This window comes from Petromyzon marinus, chromosome 26 (assembly GCF_048934315.1).
Source record: "Petromyzon marinus isolate PM22_M1 ecotype Great Lakes invasive population chromosome 26, UKy_Petmar_22M1.pri1.0, whole genome shotgun sequence".
Classification (NCBI taxonomy): domain Eukaryota; kingdom Metazoa; phylum Chordata; class Hyperoartia; order Petromyzontiformes; family Petromyzontidae; genus Petromyzon; species Petromyzon marinus.
Window position 1 is genome coordinate 12,964,382 of NC_133692.1, and position 20,850 is coordinate 12,985,231.

Consider the following 20,850-nt stretch of genomic DNA (forward strand, 5'->3'; position numbering starts at 1 on the left):
CATCTTAACACCTGTTTTATTGCCAGAAAGATTAAAACCTATTAGTATACTTTGACAATGCCTCTTCACAGTTATGTGCCCTCGCAGTATGACTCGTGGGCACCACGGTTACGAGATGTTAACTACCCCGCCTGGTTTACAGGAGGTCGTGGGTTCGATCCCAAGCCTGACGCCTGCTGCTGTATATTTGGAGTTTCCGTGTTTCTCTCCCCGTGGTCGCGTGGATTTTTCTATGGGCCCTTTGGTTTTTCCCCTCCACATTTAGAATCAACATCACGTGTTTATAGTGTTTAGGCTGCTGTAAATGTCCACATGATGATAAGCCACTTCTTTGAGCTATCACTTGTGGCCGGGTCGCTTCTGAAAAAGAGCTGCGTAGCTCAGTGGGGCCTTACCTGGTAAAATATAAAAACAGTTGATAGTTTATATAGTCGCTGACTCGTCGGAGATTGTGCATTAGCAGCCCAAAAATGCCTGGTGCCCGTATCTGAATAATTTGGTGATAAGAGATAAGTAGAGGCTGTGAAAGACTTTTTTTTTAAATTAAAGCTTGCGTGGGCTCATGCAGAATGCAGCGTCGCTGTTGCCAAATCAGACGACCTCCGCCATATGGTGGTCCGAGTCGGTGTCCGGTGGGCGAACTCCTCCTTGGAGCAGCCTGGCAGGGAGCTCAACACGTTGGTAATAAATGTCTTAGGGCTGTAGACGGGAGATCAGACTGCAATCGTAGAAAAACTGGCAGCAGCAAACAAATACTCTTTTGTCACGGCCAATATTTGACAAAGTGGACGCCACACATCAAATCATCTGAGTGTCAACGATTTCTTACTGCAAATACTTCCCCGCTTTTGTTGAAAGTCTGGCTGAAAAATGCTTGAGGAAATGTGCAGTGGACACCTTACAGGCTGTCTGCCCATGGATCATGACGACGACGATGACAACGACGATGATGAAAGCCATGAACAGGTTTGTGAATGCTCGACGGTAATTTGCGATGAAAAAGAAAAAAAATATTAAAAAAGCCATCTCTCGAGGCTGCAGAATAAAACTGCGTGCCGGGCCCGGCACCAGAAGCCACAGTCCTCCGTGCGAGTGGCACAAGCAGCAGTTAAATCTCCGAACTTCTTTCGCGCACCATACGTAGCTGAACCGCGCTCATCGGAGGTGCATGGCAGGTGCTCGTTTAAGGCCGAGCCGATGGAGGGACTGCCCACGACCGGTCGAGGTACTCCTCACCGACGTCGGTCGTGAGCGGGAAATCCACGAACTCTGTTCGCCAGTTTCGTAGTGGAGTGCGCCAATCGCTGCGCCACCGTTCCCCCGCATGGTTTGCTACGCACGAGTGCCAACCGGCGTCTGACGTGTGTCTTTCGGCTCTTTCTTCGTGTCGACACGACTTATTTTCAAGTGGAGATTCACACCCCAAATAAGTACGTTGTTCTCGTGTTGTAGACCTGTACCTTGCTGGAGGTGGGGGGGTGTGTTCCAAGTTTGAAACTTTTCTTCATAAAGGAGGGAAAAAAATCACATTCAGGGCATGTTGTTACAGCTCTCTGGTGGTGCCTTCCATACACGTTGTGCCGGTTGGGTGAGTCGGCGCGATGAATGATTTGACTCGTTTCTTTTTACTTTAAACAGACGGGACGATTAAAACCCATCGCGTACGTCATGCGTGTCAGAATCTTTATTCGTCCTGGAGAAATCTGATGAGCTGTGAAGCTCTTTTTTTCCGCACGATGTCCGGTTGGGGTACGGGGGTCAGAAAGTTGCAACAACAAACGGTACTAACAAAATAAACCGATAAGAGCGCAAAGTATAGCAACTGTAAGAAAATCACAAAGAAATATCCTAAAACTTAACCATTTTTTTTTTATCTTGCCAGGTAAGGCCCACTGAGCTATATTAGTTCGTTTTCAGAAGTGACCTGGCCACATGATAGCTCAACGAAGTGGCTTATCAGCAGCAGCCAAATAATAACAAGAATCTAAACTGGCTTAACAATTTATTGCACTACGATTGGTTCATAAGGTCACGGTTACAAGCATTAAATCGCGTGTAAAAATAAATTATTTACGTATCGTAAATAATAGATTTTTTAAAACCCTATTTTCAGGCCAATGAAGGGAACTAAACTGGACAAACTAAGTGGCCAAATGAGGCAGCAATGACAGGAGGAGAGATATTAAACGAAATTGATTCTCGAAGTGCAAGTCTGAATCTAGCAGGCCGACTGCTAACAACCCGAGTCTACGACAATGTTAATTTAAGAGTTATTTTAAGGCTCGACTCCACTGTGGGATGATGGCTCTTCGGGTCCCGGGGAAAGGGATGCATTGTAGAATTCTCCTGTACACATTCCAACGTAGCGACGGCCTCCTGAGGGGAAAGCATTGAAAGTTTGTAAATAAAATCTTTCCGATGAGAAGTGGGGGATCTAATTGTGCCAGCCGCAGAACATTTCTTAATTTAATGATAATAAAAATATGCATAATACAGGTTTCTTTGAGGGGTTAGATCACGTGGATATAAATCTGTCGTTAAACCCGTCACCATCCGACACAGCCAATTAGTAAGGTTTGTCATGTAAACAAAACGTCAATTCGTTATTAGTGCAGCACACACCGCTGTGTTGGAGAGCAAAGTCGCGGGAGCGTCTTCCACGAGCCGAGCCCGAGCGAGACGCGGTTTGGGAGGGAAAGAAAAATAAAACAAAGATCCGTACGTTGCGAACGGGCGGGCGGATGAAGCGAGAGTTGTTTGTGTAGCGGTTGGCTCCGCTCCCTTGCCCCGTAACCCAACACCACCGCCGGTCGCCTTCCGAGCTCGCTCCGTGCCTCTGCCTGTACAGTGCCCGCTACTTGCGTGCGGACGGCGCCGCTCGTGCGTGGGGAGCGTTGGCGTCGTAGCGGTGAGCGCTCTGAGCTGCGAACCCGGCGGCCCTAATTTCAGTTCCCGCTCACGGCCAATACCGTTGACGATTATCTGAGTCGGTCATGGGCTTTCTCCTAGGTCGACTCGGCCTCAAATGAGTACCTGGCGTAGTATTTAAATATTTCCACCTCGCAGTATATGACTCGTGGGTGCCACGGTGGCTAGGAGATGTTAACTCCCTCGCCTGGTTTACAAGAGGTCGTGGGTCGTCTCAGAATAGAGTTGTCTTGAGACTAGCAGCTACGTCGTCTCAGAATAGAGTTGTCTTGAGACGAGAAGCTACGTCGTCTCAGAATAGAGTTGTCTTGAGACTAGCAGCTACGTCGTCTCAGAATAGAGTCGTCTTGAGACTAGCAGCTACGTCGTCTCAGAATAGAGTTGTCTTGAGACTAGCAGCTACGTCGTCTCAGAATAGAGTTGTCTTGAGACTAGCAGCTACGTCGTCTCAGAATAGAGTTGTCTTGAGACTAGCAGCTACGTCGTCTCAGAATAGAGTTGTCTTGAGACTAGCAGCTACGTCGTCTCAGAATAGAGTTGTCTTGAGACTAGCAGCTACATTGTCTCAGAATAGAGTTGTCTTGAGACTAGCAGCTACGTCGTCTCAGAATAGAGTTGTCTTGAGACTAGCAGCTACGTCGTCTCAGAATAGAGTTGTCTTGAGACTAGCAGCTACGTCGTCTCAGAATAGAGTCGTCTTGAGACTAGCAGCTACGTCGTCTCAGAATAGAGTTGTCTTGAGACGAGAAGCTACGTCGTCTCAGAATAGAGTTGTCTTGAGACTAGCAGCTACGTCGTCTCAGAATAAAGTTGTCTTGAGACTAGCAGCTACGTCGTCTCAGAATAAAGTTGTCTTGAGACTAGCAGCTACGTCGTCTCAGAATAAAGTTGTCTTGAGACTAGCAGCTACATTGTCTCAGAATAGAGTTGTCTTGAGACTAGCAGCTACGTCGTCTCAGAATAGAGTTATCTTGAGACGAGAAGTTACGTCGTCTCAGAATAGAGTTGTCTTGAGACTAGCAGCTACGTCGTCTCAGAATAGAGTCGTCTTGAGACTAGCAGCTACGTCGTCTCAGAATAGAGTTGTCTTGAGACTAGCAGCTACGTCGTCTCAGAATAGAGTTGTCTTGAGACTAGCAGCTACATTGTCTCAGAATAGAGTCGTCTTGAGACTAGCAGCTACGTCGTCTCAGAATAGAGTTGTCTTGAGACTAGCAGCTACATCGTCTCAGAATAGAGTTGTCTTGAGACGAAGCTACGTCGTCTCAGAATAGAGTTGTCTTGAGACTAGCAGCTACATTGTCTCAGAATAGAGTTGTCTTGAGACTAGCAGCTACGTCGTCTCAGAATAGAGTTGTCTTGAGACGAGAAGCTACGTCGTCTCAGAATAGAGTTGTCTTGAGACTAGCAGCTACGTCGTCTCAGAATAGAGTTGTCTTGAAACTAGCAGCTACGTCGTCTCAGAATAGAGTTGTCTTGAGACTAGCAGCTACGTCGTCTCAGAATAGAGTTGTCTTGAGACGAGAAGCTACGTCGTCTCAGAATAGAGTTGTCTTGAGACTAGAGGCTACGTCGTCTCAGAATAGAGTTGTCTTGAGGCTAGCAGCTACGTCGTCTCAGAATAGAGTTGTCTTGAGACTAGCAGCTACATTGTCTCAGAATAGAGTTGTCTTGAGACTAGCAGCTACATTGTCTCAGAATAGAGTCGTCTTGAGACTAGCAGCTACGTCGTCTCAGAATAGAGTTGTCTTGAGACGAGAAGCTACGTCGCCTCAGAATAGAGTTGTCTTGAGACGAGAAGCTACGTCGTCTCAGAATAGAGTTGTCTTGAGACTAGCAGCTACGTCGTCTCAGAATAGAGTTGTCTTGATACTAGAGGCTACGTCGTCTCAGAATAGAGTTGTCTTGAGACTAGCAGCTACGTCATCTCAGAATAAAGTTGTCTTGAGACTAGAGGCTACGTCGTCTCAGAATAGAGTTGTCTTGAGACTAGAAGCTACGTCGTCTCAGAATAGAGTTGTCTTGAGACTAGAAGCTACGTCGTCTCAGAATAGAGTTGTCTTGAGACTAGAGGCTACATCGTCTCAGAATAGAGTTGTCTTGAGACTAGAGGCTACGTCGTCTCAGAATAGAGTTGTCTTGAGACTAGCAGCTACGTCGTCTCAGAATGGAGTTGTCTTGAGACTAGCAGCTACTTCGTCTCAGAATAGAGTTGTCTTGAGACTAGCAGCTACGTCGTCTCAGAATAGAGTTGTCTTGAGACGAGAAGCTACGTCGTCTCAGAATAGAGTTGTCTTGAGACTAGAGGCTACGTCGTCTCAGAATAGAGTTGTCTTGAGACTAGCAGCTACGTCGTCTCAGAATAGAGTTGTCTTGAGACGAGAAGCTACGTCGTCTCAGAATAGAGTTGTCTTGAGACTAGAGGCTACGTCGTCTCAGAATAGAGTTGTCTTGAGACTAGCAGCTACGTCGTCTCAGAATAGAGTTGTCTTGAGACTAGCAGCTACGTCGTCTCAGAATAGAGTTATCTTGAGACGAGAAGTTACGTCGTCTCAGAATAGAGTCGTCTAACTACCCAAGTGTATATATTCACTCGCGGTTACTCGTTGAGTTGTCAGTGGACTTTATTCATAATAAATATACAGATAGACAAGACGGTGTCTCTGAGAGCTACATTACATCTCCATATATATAAAAGGCAAAGTTGTGAATGTGTGTCTGTTCAAAATGTTTAGTGTACTTCCCGACATGCAACAAACTTGAAATTTGCCATGTGGGTACTTTCCAGACTACATCATGCAAAAATTATAAAAAATACACTTTTGTATATTTTTTTTTGGGGGGGGGGAGCTCAATAATACAAAAATTTTTGCACGGCAAGTGAGCTGTGACGTCAAATCTGTCACGTGACCCGCGCATGTAGAAGCGTAACGCATTGTAGTGTGGTGGTTAGCGTGCCACGTTACGAACCCGGCAACCCGAGTTCGATTGCCGCTCACGGCCACCACCGGTGACGATTCTTTGAACCGGTCCTGGGCAGTACAGCTAGTATGTATATATATGTTAAACTTATTTCGCACCGTACGTAGCCAACCGTGCTAATCGGAGGTGTCGCCACTGCAGGCCGTGACGATCCACCAGCAGCGCCATTTACTAACGCCTCGCCACGACCATCGTTGATGCTCCCTGCTCTCTGCTATCGCGGCTCCATTAGAAGTCTGGAACCCAGAACCCACTGCAGGGATTGTTCCAAGAACCGACCGCACACCACGTAATACGGACCGGTACTGCACAGTAATCGGATCTCTCCCCGAGTGTAAGAATCCACTCCTAATTAATACATCGTCCCATTTGCGTTTTCCCGTGTGGGGAATCTGTCAACGAGACGACTCTCCTTCGGAAACAAAGCGAGTGGTTAACTCGGGGTTTTTTAAAATAAATGACGACCGGTTAAACCGGCGATGACCGATTTCAGGAATCTGACGGGTTTGTAAAAGCCGGGCACACGGTAACCGGCAGCAGTGGAATTTGAGCAATGAATGCACCGATTGGCGTGCGCGGACGCACGCACTGCGTGAGGTGGGGGAGGGCAATTTGTCCTTGTTTCTTAGTCGAAAGGAGAAGGAGCGGTCGTGAAATTTCTCACTCTCTCGCTCACCAGCGCCACTGGCTGCCAGAAGGGCCCCCCGCTGGAGGGATATTTGCTCCTCTTTTCCACGCTGTATTACGGGACCAGCTGCGTGCCAGAGCTGTAAACACCGCTGTTGACGAGCAGCACCCCTTCTCTTCTGAGTTGAAAAAAAAGCTATAAACAAACATTACGTTTATTGCTCCATACATGCATGTACACTTGCGGGGGAAGAAAAAAAACTGGCATCGGTTTATACCGCGCGAAAGAGGTTCTACATAAGCATATACACACCGTATTTTTTATTTCATTCAGTTACCGGGAATGGAAAAAAAGAAAGCCTTGCACATCCCTAGCACCAACCGGATTGCTTTGTACAGTCCCGGTTCTCCACCTTGTGTGATTGCTGAATCTCTCCACCTTTGTGGTGCAAGGTTCCACGTACGGCTCCCATTGCATCGCCATAAATAATGCGCCGTGCTATGCATCTGCAAACCTCCGATTAGCACGGTTGGCTACTTACGGTGTGCAAGAAGGTCAACATGCGTACCTACGTACATACAAATTGCAGGAAAAATATAAAGTTAGTTTGCGGATAATCAAGAGCGTTCCAGCCGACGAGTTGATTGCAGAAATCATCGTGTGTGGACGAGAGGTATTCCGCAACGTTCGCAGCGAGTGCGCTTCAACGGCCTAGCGGCGTACGTGGCAGGACGGCACTGATTGTGGCCTTGGAGAGGGGGATATTGCAGGCCTCGGGGCACTACGTCATGATAAGCTTCCACTTGGGGATAGCGCATCCCAGTTTCACATCGAAGCGAGCTGCTCATGAATTATATAAGGCCATTAACAGCCAGGAAATTGACTTTGGGGAAACATGCAATGCCAAGTTATCCCTTGTAATAATAAGAATGAATAATGCAGTGGTTTTGTATCCGTGCCACTCTCACGACGCGGGGGCTATAGTCACGATAGGCGCCGCTGTGGTTCAACACATGGGCACGGTCTGCAGCAGTTTCACGGCAGGCGATGGGGGGGGCGATGTTCCTGCAGCGCGTGGATCCAAGTTTGAGTAATGGCGTGGGCAACATTGGAAATTTTGAAATAAAGCAATAGACGTTGATGCCGCTACACAGTGGCCTGCTCGCTTGGAAGGACCGTCGGTTGATCTTTAATGTCCAGTGTGAAGCAGACCGCGCATGCGCTGTATTTGACGGTTTGTATGCACCGCGCGTTATCAACCAGTGCGGGGTCAGCCCAGTTCGAACCGCGAACCTCTGCAACCAACCGCCGTAACTTCCCCCGTGTTCACAGTCCCTTGTACGCGGACCCTGATTTTGATAGGGTGCTTTAAAAATGTTTTCTAACACTTCTGAGAATTTGCAACAATACCACGATAAATGTGCCTCCGGGCCCTGGAGACCACCTGGAGAAGATTCCAGGCATGCGTTAACAATGATGGCGAGCAAGTGGAGACTCTTTGACTTTTTGAAGTTATTAACCTACATTTGTTATCACGTTATTATCCGTTATTTTTTCATTAAAGACGATAGTCCCATATAAGTGTTAACAAATTTGAAGCATCCTTTATAGTTTCAAAAGTTTCCGCAGTGAAAGACAACATTGATAGATCACGTTTCCTGTGTGCTACTCGCCAGAACTTATCAACTATAAAACTAAAACTATGTTTGGTTTTACCAGGTAAGGCCCTACTGAGCACGCAATATAGCTCCTTTTTAGAAGTGACCTGGCTATCACAAATGATAGCTTAACGAAGTGGCTTATTTTGTGGAAATCCATAGCAGCCCAAATACTCTAAACGTGTGATTTTGATTCTAAATTTGGAAGGAAAAACAGGAGGACCCGGAGAAAAATCCATGCGACCACGGGGAGAGACACATAAACTCCAAATATACAGCGGCGTTAGGGTCAGGATCGAATCCACGACCTCCTGTATACGAGGTGAGGAAGTTAACATCACGTAGCCACCGCGAGACGACAGCCGATGGATGACATTGTTGGCGGAATGGCAGACAAAGGGTAACGCGTTGGAGAGGACGGCCGCCGTAGAGATGGAGCAATGAGACAGGCTCGTGTGCAGGAGTGACATGGGCTGTGTAGCATCGTCGTGGGATCCAGAGGCGGGCTTTTATACGGCAGGTGGATAGACCACGGCTAACAACGAGGACAATGTGCATTCTACAAAGCATGGTACCGTACACTTGCAAGCTCATAGCTGTGAGGTGGAGCGGCAAGCAAGGTGAGTGGATGATGATAATTATGGGAGGTTTGGTCCACGCTGCCATCACGAACCGCTCCGTTTGCGCGGGTGGAGACATGCGGGAGGAATCGTGCATCGTCTTGCCGTCTCTTCGCAAGTGCCGCTGCCCGAAGTTTTGATGGGTAGAGCAGCCACTCCACACGTTTATTCTACCTGCCCGGCAAACGTTTCCACGGACCACCCCCAGCCAGCTGGCCCTGGTGACAATGCATTAACTCATCGCTCTCAATGCCAGTCATACAAAATTATTTATATCACCGGGAACTTAAAAAAAACATTACGAAGCTATAAGGTTTTTTTTAGTGGGGGAAAGGGCATTTAGAGTCAGTATCTCCCTCTGTGTGCTGCTCTCTAGCAGTGTGAACCACTGCTCTGTAGAGTATCTCCCTCTGTGTGCTACTCTCTAGCAGTGTAAACCACTGCTCTGTAGAGTATCTCCCTCTGTGTGCTGCTCTCTAGCTGTGTGAACCACTGCCCTGTAGAGTATCTCCCTCTGTGTGCTGCTCTCTAGCAGTGTGAACCACTGCCCTGTAGAGTATCTCCCTCTGTGTGCTGCTCTCTAGCTGTGTAAACCACTGCCCTGTAGAGAATCTCCCTCTGTGTGCTACTCTCTAGCAGTGTGAACCACTGCTCTGTAGAGAATCTCCCTCTGTGTGCTACTCTCTAGCTGTGTGAACCACTGCTCTGTAGAGAATCTCCCTCTGTGTGCTACTCTCTAGCAGTGTGAACCACTGCTCTGTAGAGAATCTCCCTCTGTGTGCTACTCTCTAGCTCTGTGAACCACTGCTCTGTAGAGAATCTCCCTCTATGTGCTGCTCTCTAGCTGTGTGAACCACTGCGCTGTAGATTATCTCCCTCTGCTATTCTCTAGCAGTGTGAACCACTGCTCTGTAGAGTATCTCCCTCTGCTACTCTCTAGCAGTGTGAATGGCTGCACTTCTGTGTTTTTGTTCGCATATCCACGAGCCCAACCTTGTAGTCGTCTTTCTTGAGTTCATTTCCATCAGACGTTCTAGTGGCGGGGTCGGCAAATCCGATACAGCTGATGCTCCCCCCCCCCCCCCTTTCAGCAATTATTATAAACCGCCTTTTGTGTCGGCAACTTTTTCGAAATAATTCTCTTCCAAAGTCGCCGCGAACATAACTCGTTAAAAGCGTTGACAGGTCGCCCTCGGCGCACCGGCACAACGCGAGTTTCGGTTCGTCACGTCACCCAACGAATCAGAACCTTGGTGAAGACAGGCAGAGGCAGAATCTAATGAGCCATGCAGCTCTTTTTTGCACAGATGTCCGGTAAGGGGGCCCCGGGGGGGGGGTGTGGGGGGGTCAGAAAGTTACTACAACAAACGATACAAAAAACAATAGGAGTGCATAGTATAGGAAAGGTGGTAAGCAAGTCACTAAAAAGTGACTTGTTACTGAGTAATGTGGAGGTATTCTTTCAGCGTTTGGGATGTTTGGCCAATACCATTTTCTGTGCTCAACAATGTAATTCTCCGAATCTTCGTGAATAATTAACGTGTGTGCGCGTGTACGAAAAGGCTAACGCGCGTGGGGGGCCTGTAGTCCTTCGAGTCGGTTGTATCACCGATTAGCACGGTTGGCCGCGTGCAGTGCGAAAGAAGTTCAACGTACTTGCTTGTGTATCGCCCTTGCGGCACGCCATGCTGAAATCTGGTTTTCACCGGCGATGCACGGCTGTGCTGTGAAGCGCGCGGACCCTTCGTTGAGGCAAGCCAAGGACATTCAAATGTGTTTACAGTCGGCAGAAATGAACACTTGCATCCCGTGTCCTCAAGTGTGTGTGCCCCCCTTTTCCATGAGGTCTGTGGCTCTCCTCGCGGTCCCACTGAAGTTTGCCTACACTGCCAGAAGGTGTGGGGCACATGCAAACGCATTTGGCGGTATGCACTGGCGGTAGTACGCTGCATAAATAAATAAAGCACCCAATAATTTTTTATTTTCCCGTGGTGGTGCTGCGCTCAAAATCGGTTCTCGTGATGTCGAATAAGTCGCAAGATGAATGTTTACATGAGCGGCTGTAACACAAAGCTTTCTGTCTCGTTTTGTTGTTGAGCGTTAAGATAATGGTTGCTACGTGGGCCAGCTGTGAATCGCTGTGCGTTGCGTGTTTTTTTACGTGCGTGTTGTAAGCGTACCCAGAATTGAACCGTAGAGCTGATGTGTTGCTCCTCGTCGGATCGTGATGGAGAATGGACGTTGACGGAATCTAGAAACGTACCAGGGGTCGGCGTTCCTGAAATTTCTATCTTTCTAAATAGGGCCTTTGCATTAATATTAATAGTGGTGTAGTGACATGACTGGGTGATGCCACTGCTCCCCGAATGTAGTGTCAGCTCCAGGACGACAGGGGGCGGAAGAGTGCTCGGGTCGAGCTGGGCCGAAGCATTCAGGTTGAACCCAGGGCGGCTCGTGACCGGAGGTATGGACCCCCAAGAGGGGGCTGGGGGGATGACGTGCCCACAGCCCAGGTCCTTCTCGAAGGTGCGAGAAGGAGGGCGTGGCTAGGGGCGGAGAGAGCCGGGACTGACTATATTAGCCGGACCCCTGAACGGCTCCGGCTGCTGTTGTATACTTGAAGACCCGAAGCCGTCACCCTGAAGAGGAGCCCGAAAACGGGACTCGGACCCCAGCCAGGGTCGGGTCGAAGTTAACCTCCCCAGTGTTAGGGCGCGTTAGCCGAAGGATATACCTCTGTAGAGTATCGGGTGGAAGGGGCCTTTTCCCATTCGTGTTAAGGTAATTATTGTTTTAATAAACGTGTTGCCTCTTAAGTCTCGCTCTCCATTCTACCCACTAGTAAACATAAAAAATATATCAATATCCAGCAATATCCCGGTTTACATCGGGAATGCGTTCCTGAAAGGTGCGACGATGACGACGAATATATTTGTTAATCGAAGCGATTAACAGGGTGGTAGAGGGCAGAGGCGAAGGCTGAGAGGCAATGGATAACGAGATAGGATGGACGACGAAGCTGTCTGCGGCGTGGGGGTTGAGGCGACGCTAGTCGGGTCGCAGTGTTCATAATCGCACGACGACAGATTTACAATACAGCACCTCCAGTTATCACAGTTAGCTACGTATGGTGCGAAAATAAGTTAAACATACATACGTACTGAGATTCGGGGTCTCAAGGGTGGGGAGATCGCCTTCCTGTCACTTTGGTTCCACCACTGCATAAAGACAAATATCTCCCGTGTAGCCTTGGACAGACAGTTGGGGCAAGTGCTGTTAGCGAGCACCTATGAAGGCCGGCACGGCACACGAGGGGGTGGGTGGCCAGCACCATGCCTGGCCGCCTTTGTCTCCTGAGTGGCGATGTTTACACACCATACCAGGTACTCATTTGAGTCGACCTAGGGAAGGCCCAGGACCAGTTTAGATAATCGTCACTGAATAGATAATCGTCACTGGTGTTGGCCATGAGCAGGAATTGAACTTGGGTCACCGGGTTCGTAGCGCAGCGCGCTAACCACTACACCACTCCCCACTCGCACGCACGCACTCACACACACTCGCACACAGAGACGGCAGCTGACGGTCTGCCTCTGCTGCTGTGCACACACAGGATGAGACCGGAGCGTTCCTGCTCGACCGAGACCCGGCCTACTTCAGCACCATCCTCAACTACCTGCGGCACGGGAAGCTCATCCTCAACAAGCACCTCACGGAGGAGGGTGAGCCGTCACGATCGTCGTCGCTGACGCGTTCACACGCTCACGTGCTAACGCGCTAACGTGCTCACGCATTCACGTGCTGACGCGCTCTCACGCTCACGTGCTGACGCGCTCACTCGATGATCTTTTTCGGCTCTGCTCGCTCCACCACTGCCACACTCCGATCATCTCCCCTCTCGGGCCTCAGAGCAAAGGGGTGGAAATTTCAAGGGTGCCACGGTGTCTAGGAGATGTTAACTCCCTTGTCTGGTATGCAGGAGGTCATGGGTTCAATCCCCCGACCCCTGGCGCCTGCTGTGTATGTGGAGTTTGCGGTGTCTCTCCCCGTGGTCGCGTGGATTTTTCTCCGGTTTTTCCCTTAAGATTTAGAATCAGCATCACGTGTTTAGAGTATTTGGCTGCTGCTGTAAATGTCCACGTGATAAGCCACTTCGTAGAGCTGTCTTCTGTGATAGCCAGGTTGCTTCTGAAAAAGAGCTACATAGCTCAGTGGGCCTTACCCTGGTAAAATTAAAAATGGTTTAGTTTTATTTTGGTAGAGATTGTTAACTTGTGTGAACTGGAGGTAAATTATTAATAATTTTTATATAATTTATATTTAATGGATACCTTCATAAAACAATAGAAGGGACTATCCAAGTAAAATATCTTATTTCAACAAAATAATAATTCATCTTCTTTGGTTCTTTCGGTAAAGTCACGTAGAATGAGAATAAAATAATAAATTGATAAAAGAACCAAAGAAGATGAATCATTGCAGTCACGAAAGCTTTAAATCGAAAAATAATAATTGCAATGTCTTCCAGTCTGAAATTTCCAAATGAGCGTTATCGCCTCTTTATCGGTGCAAAGACAACATTTTCAAAAGCGGTGTGTTGCTGATACTCATTTGGCTTCGTCGCGCTCATTTGCCAACAACGACATTTTCCTGTCCATTGTTTTTTCTCCCCTCGACTATTTTCCAATCGGCGTCAGAGCGTGCAAGGCCGAGGTGCGGCGATGGCAGCAGTGCCACTACCTTGCATCGGTAGACGTCACACCAAGAGATCTGTGCCCAGACAACAATGGATATCTACTGTAATTTAAATGATTGCATTAACCCCCCACCCCTTCTGGTCTTCACACCTGATTGGCTCACAGCTACGACGTTACATTTATTACCCCCATCTTTATTTAAGACCAAAACAGGAGGATTTCTCCACAACTCTGGCTGTCGCCCGATGATGCTGGTTGTTGTTGTAATTACTGGCGAAACGTCACGGTACTCGTGAATTGTAAATGTTGTCGTGGGTTCACTCTCCAACACACAACTGGTGTGAACTAGTAACGAATTAGCCTGTTTGTTTACGTGACAAACCTCAAATTGTGTGTCGGGTGGTAGCGGGTTTAACGACAAATTCATATTTACGCGATCTTACCCGGCAAACCTCGATTATGGATAATAATGGTCTCGAAAGCCTACTACTACGTGTTAAACAGATCTGTACCCTGTAAGCCTGTCCACCTTGTGTCTGTGCTCACCACTGGGACAGGTCGGAGGAGCAGGTCGTTAAATAAATACAATTTCCAACTTTTTATTTCGCGGACATTTTTACGGAAGTCAAATCTTCATTGGGGCCAGGTCGCTTCTCAAAAGAGAACTAGATATCTCAGTGGGGCATTACCAAGTAAAATAAAATAAAAAGTTTAAATAGTTTTAGTTGAGCACAGTGTGCAAGCTGCAACCACTCAGATCCTAGACTCTCATTCAGGCAGCCGCACCCCCTGCTGAAACCAGGTTGTCAGGTGGAACCAGGTTGTGGGCCCTATCCAGCTGCCAATTCACCCTTTTCCCATTCCGAGACATCTGCAAGTCGCAGGGCGTGGTGGTGTCTCGTTAATCGCTGAATCTCGGAACGCGTGAGCGGCTCTGCGTTAATTTTATTTAGAGAGCCATCGTCGCGCCATTGTTTTTAAAGACGTACCGCCACACTCTACGATAGCCGGCGCCAAAACTCTGCCGCACACCTTCCCCCGCGTGGCCTTGTGGGAGCCTCGGCACCGATAAAGTTTTTTCACTTTTTGTTTTTCTTCCGGAATGGGAAAGGGTTAATAGACACACTAAAATATATATAATCATCACGTGTACATAATCCATGGCCTGCCACAAGACCTGACTGCCCTCACAACTCCGCCAACCGTCAAGGCACTCAGGGCCTCCCTCACTCCTCACCTCGCCCGTTGTCCCCCTAACCTTAGGTTGTCCTTTGTTTTGATGATGTTACACTCTGCACGGATGCGGGACGCTCTCTCACTTCGCGAGTCGTGTGGGGCAGGACCCACGGAGCACGCTCCTCATGCTCACGGCTGCAGAGGTTTGCAGTTCAAACCCGGAAGGATGCCCCGGTTACTAATACTGCGCGCGTGCGTGCGTGCATTAACCGTGCAACGCTATGTGCCGTCTGCTTTTGCAGTGGACTTGGAAGATCCCCCCAGGGTCAATCGAAAAGAGGGAGGCCTTTGTGTGCCGACGCCACGGTCCACATGTGAAAAATTCTAAAAACGACACGCAAATTAATCTCACGGGTTCGCATGGAGAGCGACATCGCCCCCTGCTGCAAAATCGTCGCAGGACGCGTCGCAGGACGCGTCCGTGACACGGCACCTTCCTGCTCGCCTTGCGCGAAAAGAATGAAACGAAATTAACAAGTGCAGTAAATGGTCGTTGTAGTTTGTTGTTGCTGCTGTTGCTGAGGGTGTGGCTGGGCGGTGTTGCGGCTGATGTGTTGTTTGCTCCAGTCATCTCAGTCAGTCAACCCACAGTCACCCGGTTTTGTTTCTGTGACCTGCCAGCGGTAGCCCTCTTAACGCTTCACGTAGCTTCTAACGCTTCACAGCACTTCAAGTAGCCTCTAACACTTCACGTAGCCTCTAACGCTTCACAGCACTTCAAGTAGCCTCCATGGCACAAGCGCCATGGTGACGTTACCGCCACTGAGTGGTGAACGATGGTTGTCGTTGTCCCTGTTGTTGTCGTTGTTGTCGTCGTTGTTGTAGTTGTCATCGTTGTTGTTGTAGTCATTATAGTTGTTGTTGTTGGCTGCCCCGCAGGCGTTCTGGTGGAGGCGGAGTTCTACAACGTGGCGTCGCTAGTCTTGCTTGTGAAGGAGCAGATACGGGAGAGGAACAAGTTGGCCCAGGTGCGTGGCTCATGCCCTTCCAGAGGCCTTAACGGCTCAGAGGTCGGCGTGTTTGTAACCCTCCCTCCCCTCCTGCTCCCTGCCCCCCTCCCTCCTGCTCCCTCCCTTCCTCCTGCGCGTAGCCACAAGGCTCTGCTCGTTGCGCGGCGCCCCTGCAGTCTCTCGGCTTGAGTCCATTTCGGGGGTCGAATTTGGCGAATTTGGAGCACGCGGTGGCCTCTTTGTCGCCGTCCGGCGGCAGGGGGGGGGAGCAGACGGCAGCCACGTGCTTTACATTTTAATACAACCGTGGTAATCGACCAGGGTCGGCCCGCCAGATTGGAACCGCCAACTTCTGTGACGGGCCGTCTTACCGCCCGCCCCGTGGATTGTAGGCAGGATTCGAATCCTGTTCTTTTTTAAACCGGTAAGTATGAAATGGGACCTTTTTGCCACTATGAAAGTATGAAAACATAGGAATAGGTTTTATCACAGCATGTTTGTTTGCATGTCCACCACAAGTACGTGTGGTTAATACAGACATGAATCCTTTAAAAAGGTTTCTATTTTGTGTTTGAACATCTTAACACCTGTTTTACTGCCAGAAAGGGTAAAACCTTTTATTGTTTTTTTGGTAGGAATGAGTTTGAATTCTGCTGGATGTGATTTCCTGAGTCCGGGAGATGTTGGGGGTGTGAATTTAGTCGGGATGACTCGAGACAGTTAACGCAATCGGATCATGGGGAACATTTGCGATCGATCGGGGATATGTCGGCGAGTTTGTTATCGCTCACTTTCCTGCATCGAGATCAGTGAAGCAATGGCAGCCAAAGGAGGAAGCATGACAGGAGAAGCCCAAACCATTGCAGAGGGGTGGCGCGGTGAGGTCGGCTCCTGTGCAGGAGTGACATGTGTTGTGGTTGACAGAGCAAGAATGCGAGGGCGATGACGTGCGGAGGGCTCATCCAGCAGTGGACAGATCACCAGATGAAAATATTTTTTGTTGCGGTTTGGGCGAGATAAATTACTCGCCGTTTTACTATTTGCAGTTATCGGCGCGTGCACGTGTGTGTGGCTGCCAACGTACGAATAGTTTTGTGTGCGCGCGTGTTTATAGCGTCGTGGGCTATTGTAAGCAAACGTCTGCTTGGCTTTGTTTGGACGAGATCTCGTGGGAATTGTCTTGCTTTTTTTTCCTCCGCGCTGTGTTTAGAAAGGCGGTCTTGTGGCGAACAGCAGCTTGCTTCTGTCTGGTGATTTCCTAGTGCATATGCGAGGGTTAAGACTACACTTGTGTTTACCAAACTTGTGTTGCCCAAATAAAATGAAGTTTGTGGCATATTCACGAGCCACAGATGAAAGGTGGTGGGGTGTGGGAGGGTGGAAAAGGAGGGAGGGAGGGAGGATGGTGACCAGATATTTTTGTGCAGTTTATCACCGTGTTGCTAAAAGTGGCTCTTTGCCTCCACGCTGACGAGGAGGAGGGAGGGAATCTGGCACTCTCTCCCCATGTGCCCCATTTGAGGCTGTGCGACATTTCAAAGCGTGTCGACCAAACGCCACGAGGGGGGGGGGGGGGTGCATTGCAGTCGTGCCCGTAGGGGAGCTGAGGATTTGGAGTGTCTGTCGCCATCAATCCGACTTTGTTTATTGCTCGCCAAATATACCTTCTTAGATGAAGAAGAACGCGGATATCACTCGCTGCCTTCTAGCCCCGAGGGGGGAGTACATTCGCTCGCCTGCGTTTATCCGTAAACGCTTCTCCCCCCAGGGCCGCTGTTTCAGAACCTCGCAGTCGGACGCAGACACGGCAAGAGTTGTGCAGACTCCTTTTAACATAACTTTCCGATTTCACGAGAAAGGGAAACAATATTCAGGGTTGTCTGTACGTGGCCCTTCCACGTTCACCTTTACCACGAGCCTCTGTGCTGCTGCTTTTATATAATGGTCACCCGCTCGCAAATTTTTGTCAATTAGAAATCCAGTTACACCGGTGCGATGTCTATTCGAGCAAAGGCTATGTGAGTGACTATTGTTCACCGTGCTTTTAGTGACGGGGGGGCAACAATCCGATCCCGCATGCTCTTGGTGTCCGTGGTTATTGGGACGCTGCGGTGGTGATGTTAACTACCTCACCTGGTATATGGGAGGTCGTGGTGCTCGATCCCGACCCTGATGCCTGCTGTATATTTGAAGTTGGCGTCTCTCTCTCTCCCCGTGGTCACGTGGATTTTTCTCCGGGCCTTCCGGTTTTTCCCTCCCCATTTAGAATCAACATCACACATTTAAAGTATTTGACTCCTATACATTTCCACGTGACAATAATCCGCTTCGTTGAGCTGTTACCATTTTTGATGACCAGCTCGCGTCTGAAAAAGAGCTGTATAGCTCAGTGGGCCTGACCTGGTAAAATAAAAAATAGTTTAGTTTGGTTGGGGTAGGCCATCGTGGCGTGTACACATTGGGTTTCCAGTAGAAGCGAAGGTCCGGCTGAGCGGGTCACGTTGGTGCTGTGAGCCACATTACGTGGCTATAATTTTGCGTGGCCAGGGTGAGAGACCTCCAGGGAGTGAAAAATTAATGTTACAGTATTCGTCGCGAAGGCACCCAATTAAAATCGACAAAGCCAGACAAGTAACATAGAGCAATGAAAAGTAGATTGATTGTGATTATAGCAGCACTACCATGTAAATAGACGAGGTTGTGTCGAGTCAAACACAACTGCCGAGTCGAGTTCTCACGATTCAACAGCTTGGCATCGTCAAACTATGACTCAGATGGGAGGGGACAGCATGGGACACGCAGTGTGGAGGCGATGGGCGTCCATGTGCTTGGGACATTAACATATTAACAAGCGGCGTGGGCTCGAGCCTGTAAGTACGTGTGTGTGTCTTTGGGTCTCGATGAGTAGTCTATGGGTCTCTGTGAGTGGGTCTTTAATACGAGTTGTCTAGGGGTATGTCTGTGGGTCTATGTGTGAGTCTACGAGTCTCGATATGAGTAGTCTATGGGTCTTTGATACGAGTCGTCTAGGGGTTTTTTGTGGGTCTGTGTGAGTCTACAGGTCTCGATATGAGTAGTCTGTTGGTCTCTGTGTGAGTCTATGGGTCTCAATATGAGTAGTCTATGGGTCTTGATACGAGTAGTCTAGGGGTGAGCCGTTGGGTCTCAGTGTGAGTCTATGTATGTACACTGTTTGTTGAACTTCTTTCGCGCACCGCCTTATATAGCCCAACCATGTTAATTGGGGGGGGGGCGGGGGCGAAGGACAGAACAAACTATGGGTCTCTGTTTGAGTTCTATGTGACTGAGTTTGTGTCCATCTGAGTAGTATATGTGACTGTGTGAGTCTGTCTCAGTCTGAGTAGTCTATGTGACTGTGTGAGTCTGTGTCCAGTCTGAGTAGTCTATGTGACTGTGTGAGTCTGTGTCTCAGTCTGAGTAGTCTATGTGACTGTGCAAGTCTGTCTCAGTCTGAGTAGTCTATGTGACTGTGTGAGTCTGTCTTATTCTAAGTAGTCTGTGACTGTGCAAGTCTGTGTCTCAGTCTGAGTAGTCTATGTGACTGTGTGAGTCTGTGTCTCAGTCTGAGTAGTCTGTGACTGTGCAAGTCTGTGTCTCCGTCTGAGTAGTCTATGTGACTGTGTGAGTCTGTGTCTCAGTCTGAGTAGTCTATGTGACTATGCAAGTCTGTGTCTCCGTCTGAGTAGTCTATGTGACTGTGTGAGTCTGTCTCAGTCTGAGTAGTCTATGTGACTGTGTGAGTCCGTCTCAGTCTGAGTAGTCTATGTGACTGTGTGAGTCTGTGTCTCAGTCTGAGTAGTCTATGTGACTGTGTGAGTCTGTGTCTCATTCTGAGTAGTCTGTGACTGTGCAAGTCCGTGTCTCAGACTGAGTAGTCTATGTGACTGTGCGAGTCTGTGTCTCAGTCTGAGTAGTCTATGTGACTGTGCGACTCTGTCTCAGTCTGAGTAGTCTATGTGACTGTGTGAGTCCGTCTCAGTCTGAGTAGTCTATGTGACTGTGTGAGTCCGTCTCAGTCTGAGTAGTCTATGTGACTGTGTGAGTCTGTCTCAGTCTGAGTAGTCTATGTGACTGTGTGAGTCTGTGTCTCAGTCTGAGTAGTCTATGTTACTGTGCGAGTCCGTCTCAGTCTGAGTAGTCTATGTGACTGTGTGAGTCCGTCTCAGTCTGAGTAGTCTATGTGACTGTGTGAGTCCGTCTCAGTCTGAGTAGTCTATGTGACTGTGTGAGTCTGTCTCAGTCTGAGTAGTCTATGTGACTGTGCGAGTCTGTGTCTCAGTCTGAGTAGTCTGTGACTGTGTGCGTCCGTCTCAGTCTGAGTAGTCTATGTGACTGTGTGAGTCCGTCTCAGTCTGAGTAGTCTATGTGACTGTGTGAGTCCGTCTCAGTCTGAGTAGTCTATGTGACTGTGTGAGTCTGTGTCTCAGTCTGAGTAGTCTATGTGACTGTGTGAGTCTGTCTCAGTCTGAGTAGACTATGTGACTGTGTGAGTCTGTGTCTCAGTCTGAGTAGTCTGTGACTGTGTGAGTCTGTGTCTCAGTCTGAGTAGTCTGTGACTGTGTGAGTCTGTGTCTCATTCTGAGTAGTCTGTGACTGTGCGAGTCTGTGTCTCAGTCTGAGTAGTCTATGTGACTGTGTGAGTCTGTGTCTCAGTCTGAGTAGTCTGTGACTGTGCAAGTCTGTGTCTCCGTCTGAGTAGTCTATGTGACTGTGTGAGTCTGTGTCTCAGTCTGAGTAGTCTATGTGACTATGCAAGTCTGTGTCTCCGTCTGAGTAGTCTATGTGACTGTGTGAGTCTGTCTCAGTCTGAGTAGTCTATGTGACTGTGTGAGTCCGTCTCAGTCTGAGTAGTCTATGTGACTGTGTGAGTCTGTGTCTCAGTCTGAGTAGTCTATGTGACTGTGTGAGTCTGTGTCTCATTCTGAGTAGTCTGTGACTGTGCAAGTCCGTGTCTCAGACTGAGTAGTCTATGTGACTGTGCGAGTCTGTGTCTCAGTCTGAGTAGTCTATGTGACTGTGCGACTCTGTCTCAGTCTGAGTAGTCTATGTGACTGTGTGAGTCCGTCTCAGTCTGAGTAGTCTATGTGACTGTGTGAGTCCGTCTCAGTCTGAGTAGTCTATGTGACTGTG

At 48.7% G+C, this 20,850-nt stretch overlaps 1 protein-coding gene across 1 annotated transcript in view; it reads left to right on the forward strand.

The window, feature by feature from the left end:
• LOC116946284 (BTB/POZ domain-containing protein KCTD5) overlaps positions 1-20,850 on the forward strand; it is a 75,451-nt gene that overhangs the window by 37,502 nt on the left and 17,099 nt on the right. Inside the window, exons 2-3 of the mRNA XM_032961335.2 lie at positions 12,430-12,538; positions 15,629-15,717. Of these exons, the coding sequence (XP_032817226.2) occupies positions 12,430-12,538; positions 15,629-15,717 (198 nt within the window). The remainder of the gene's footprint in view (positions 1-12,429; positions 12,539-15,628; positions 15,718-20,850) is intronic.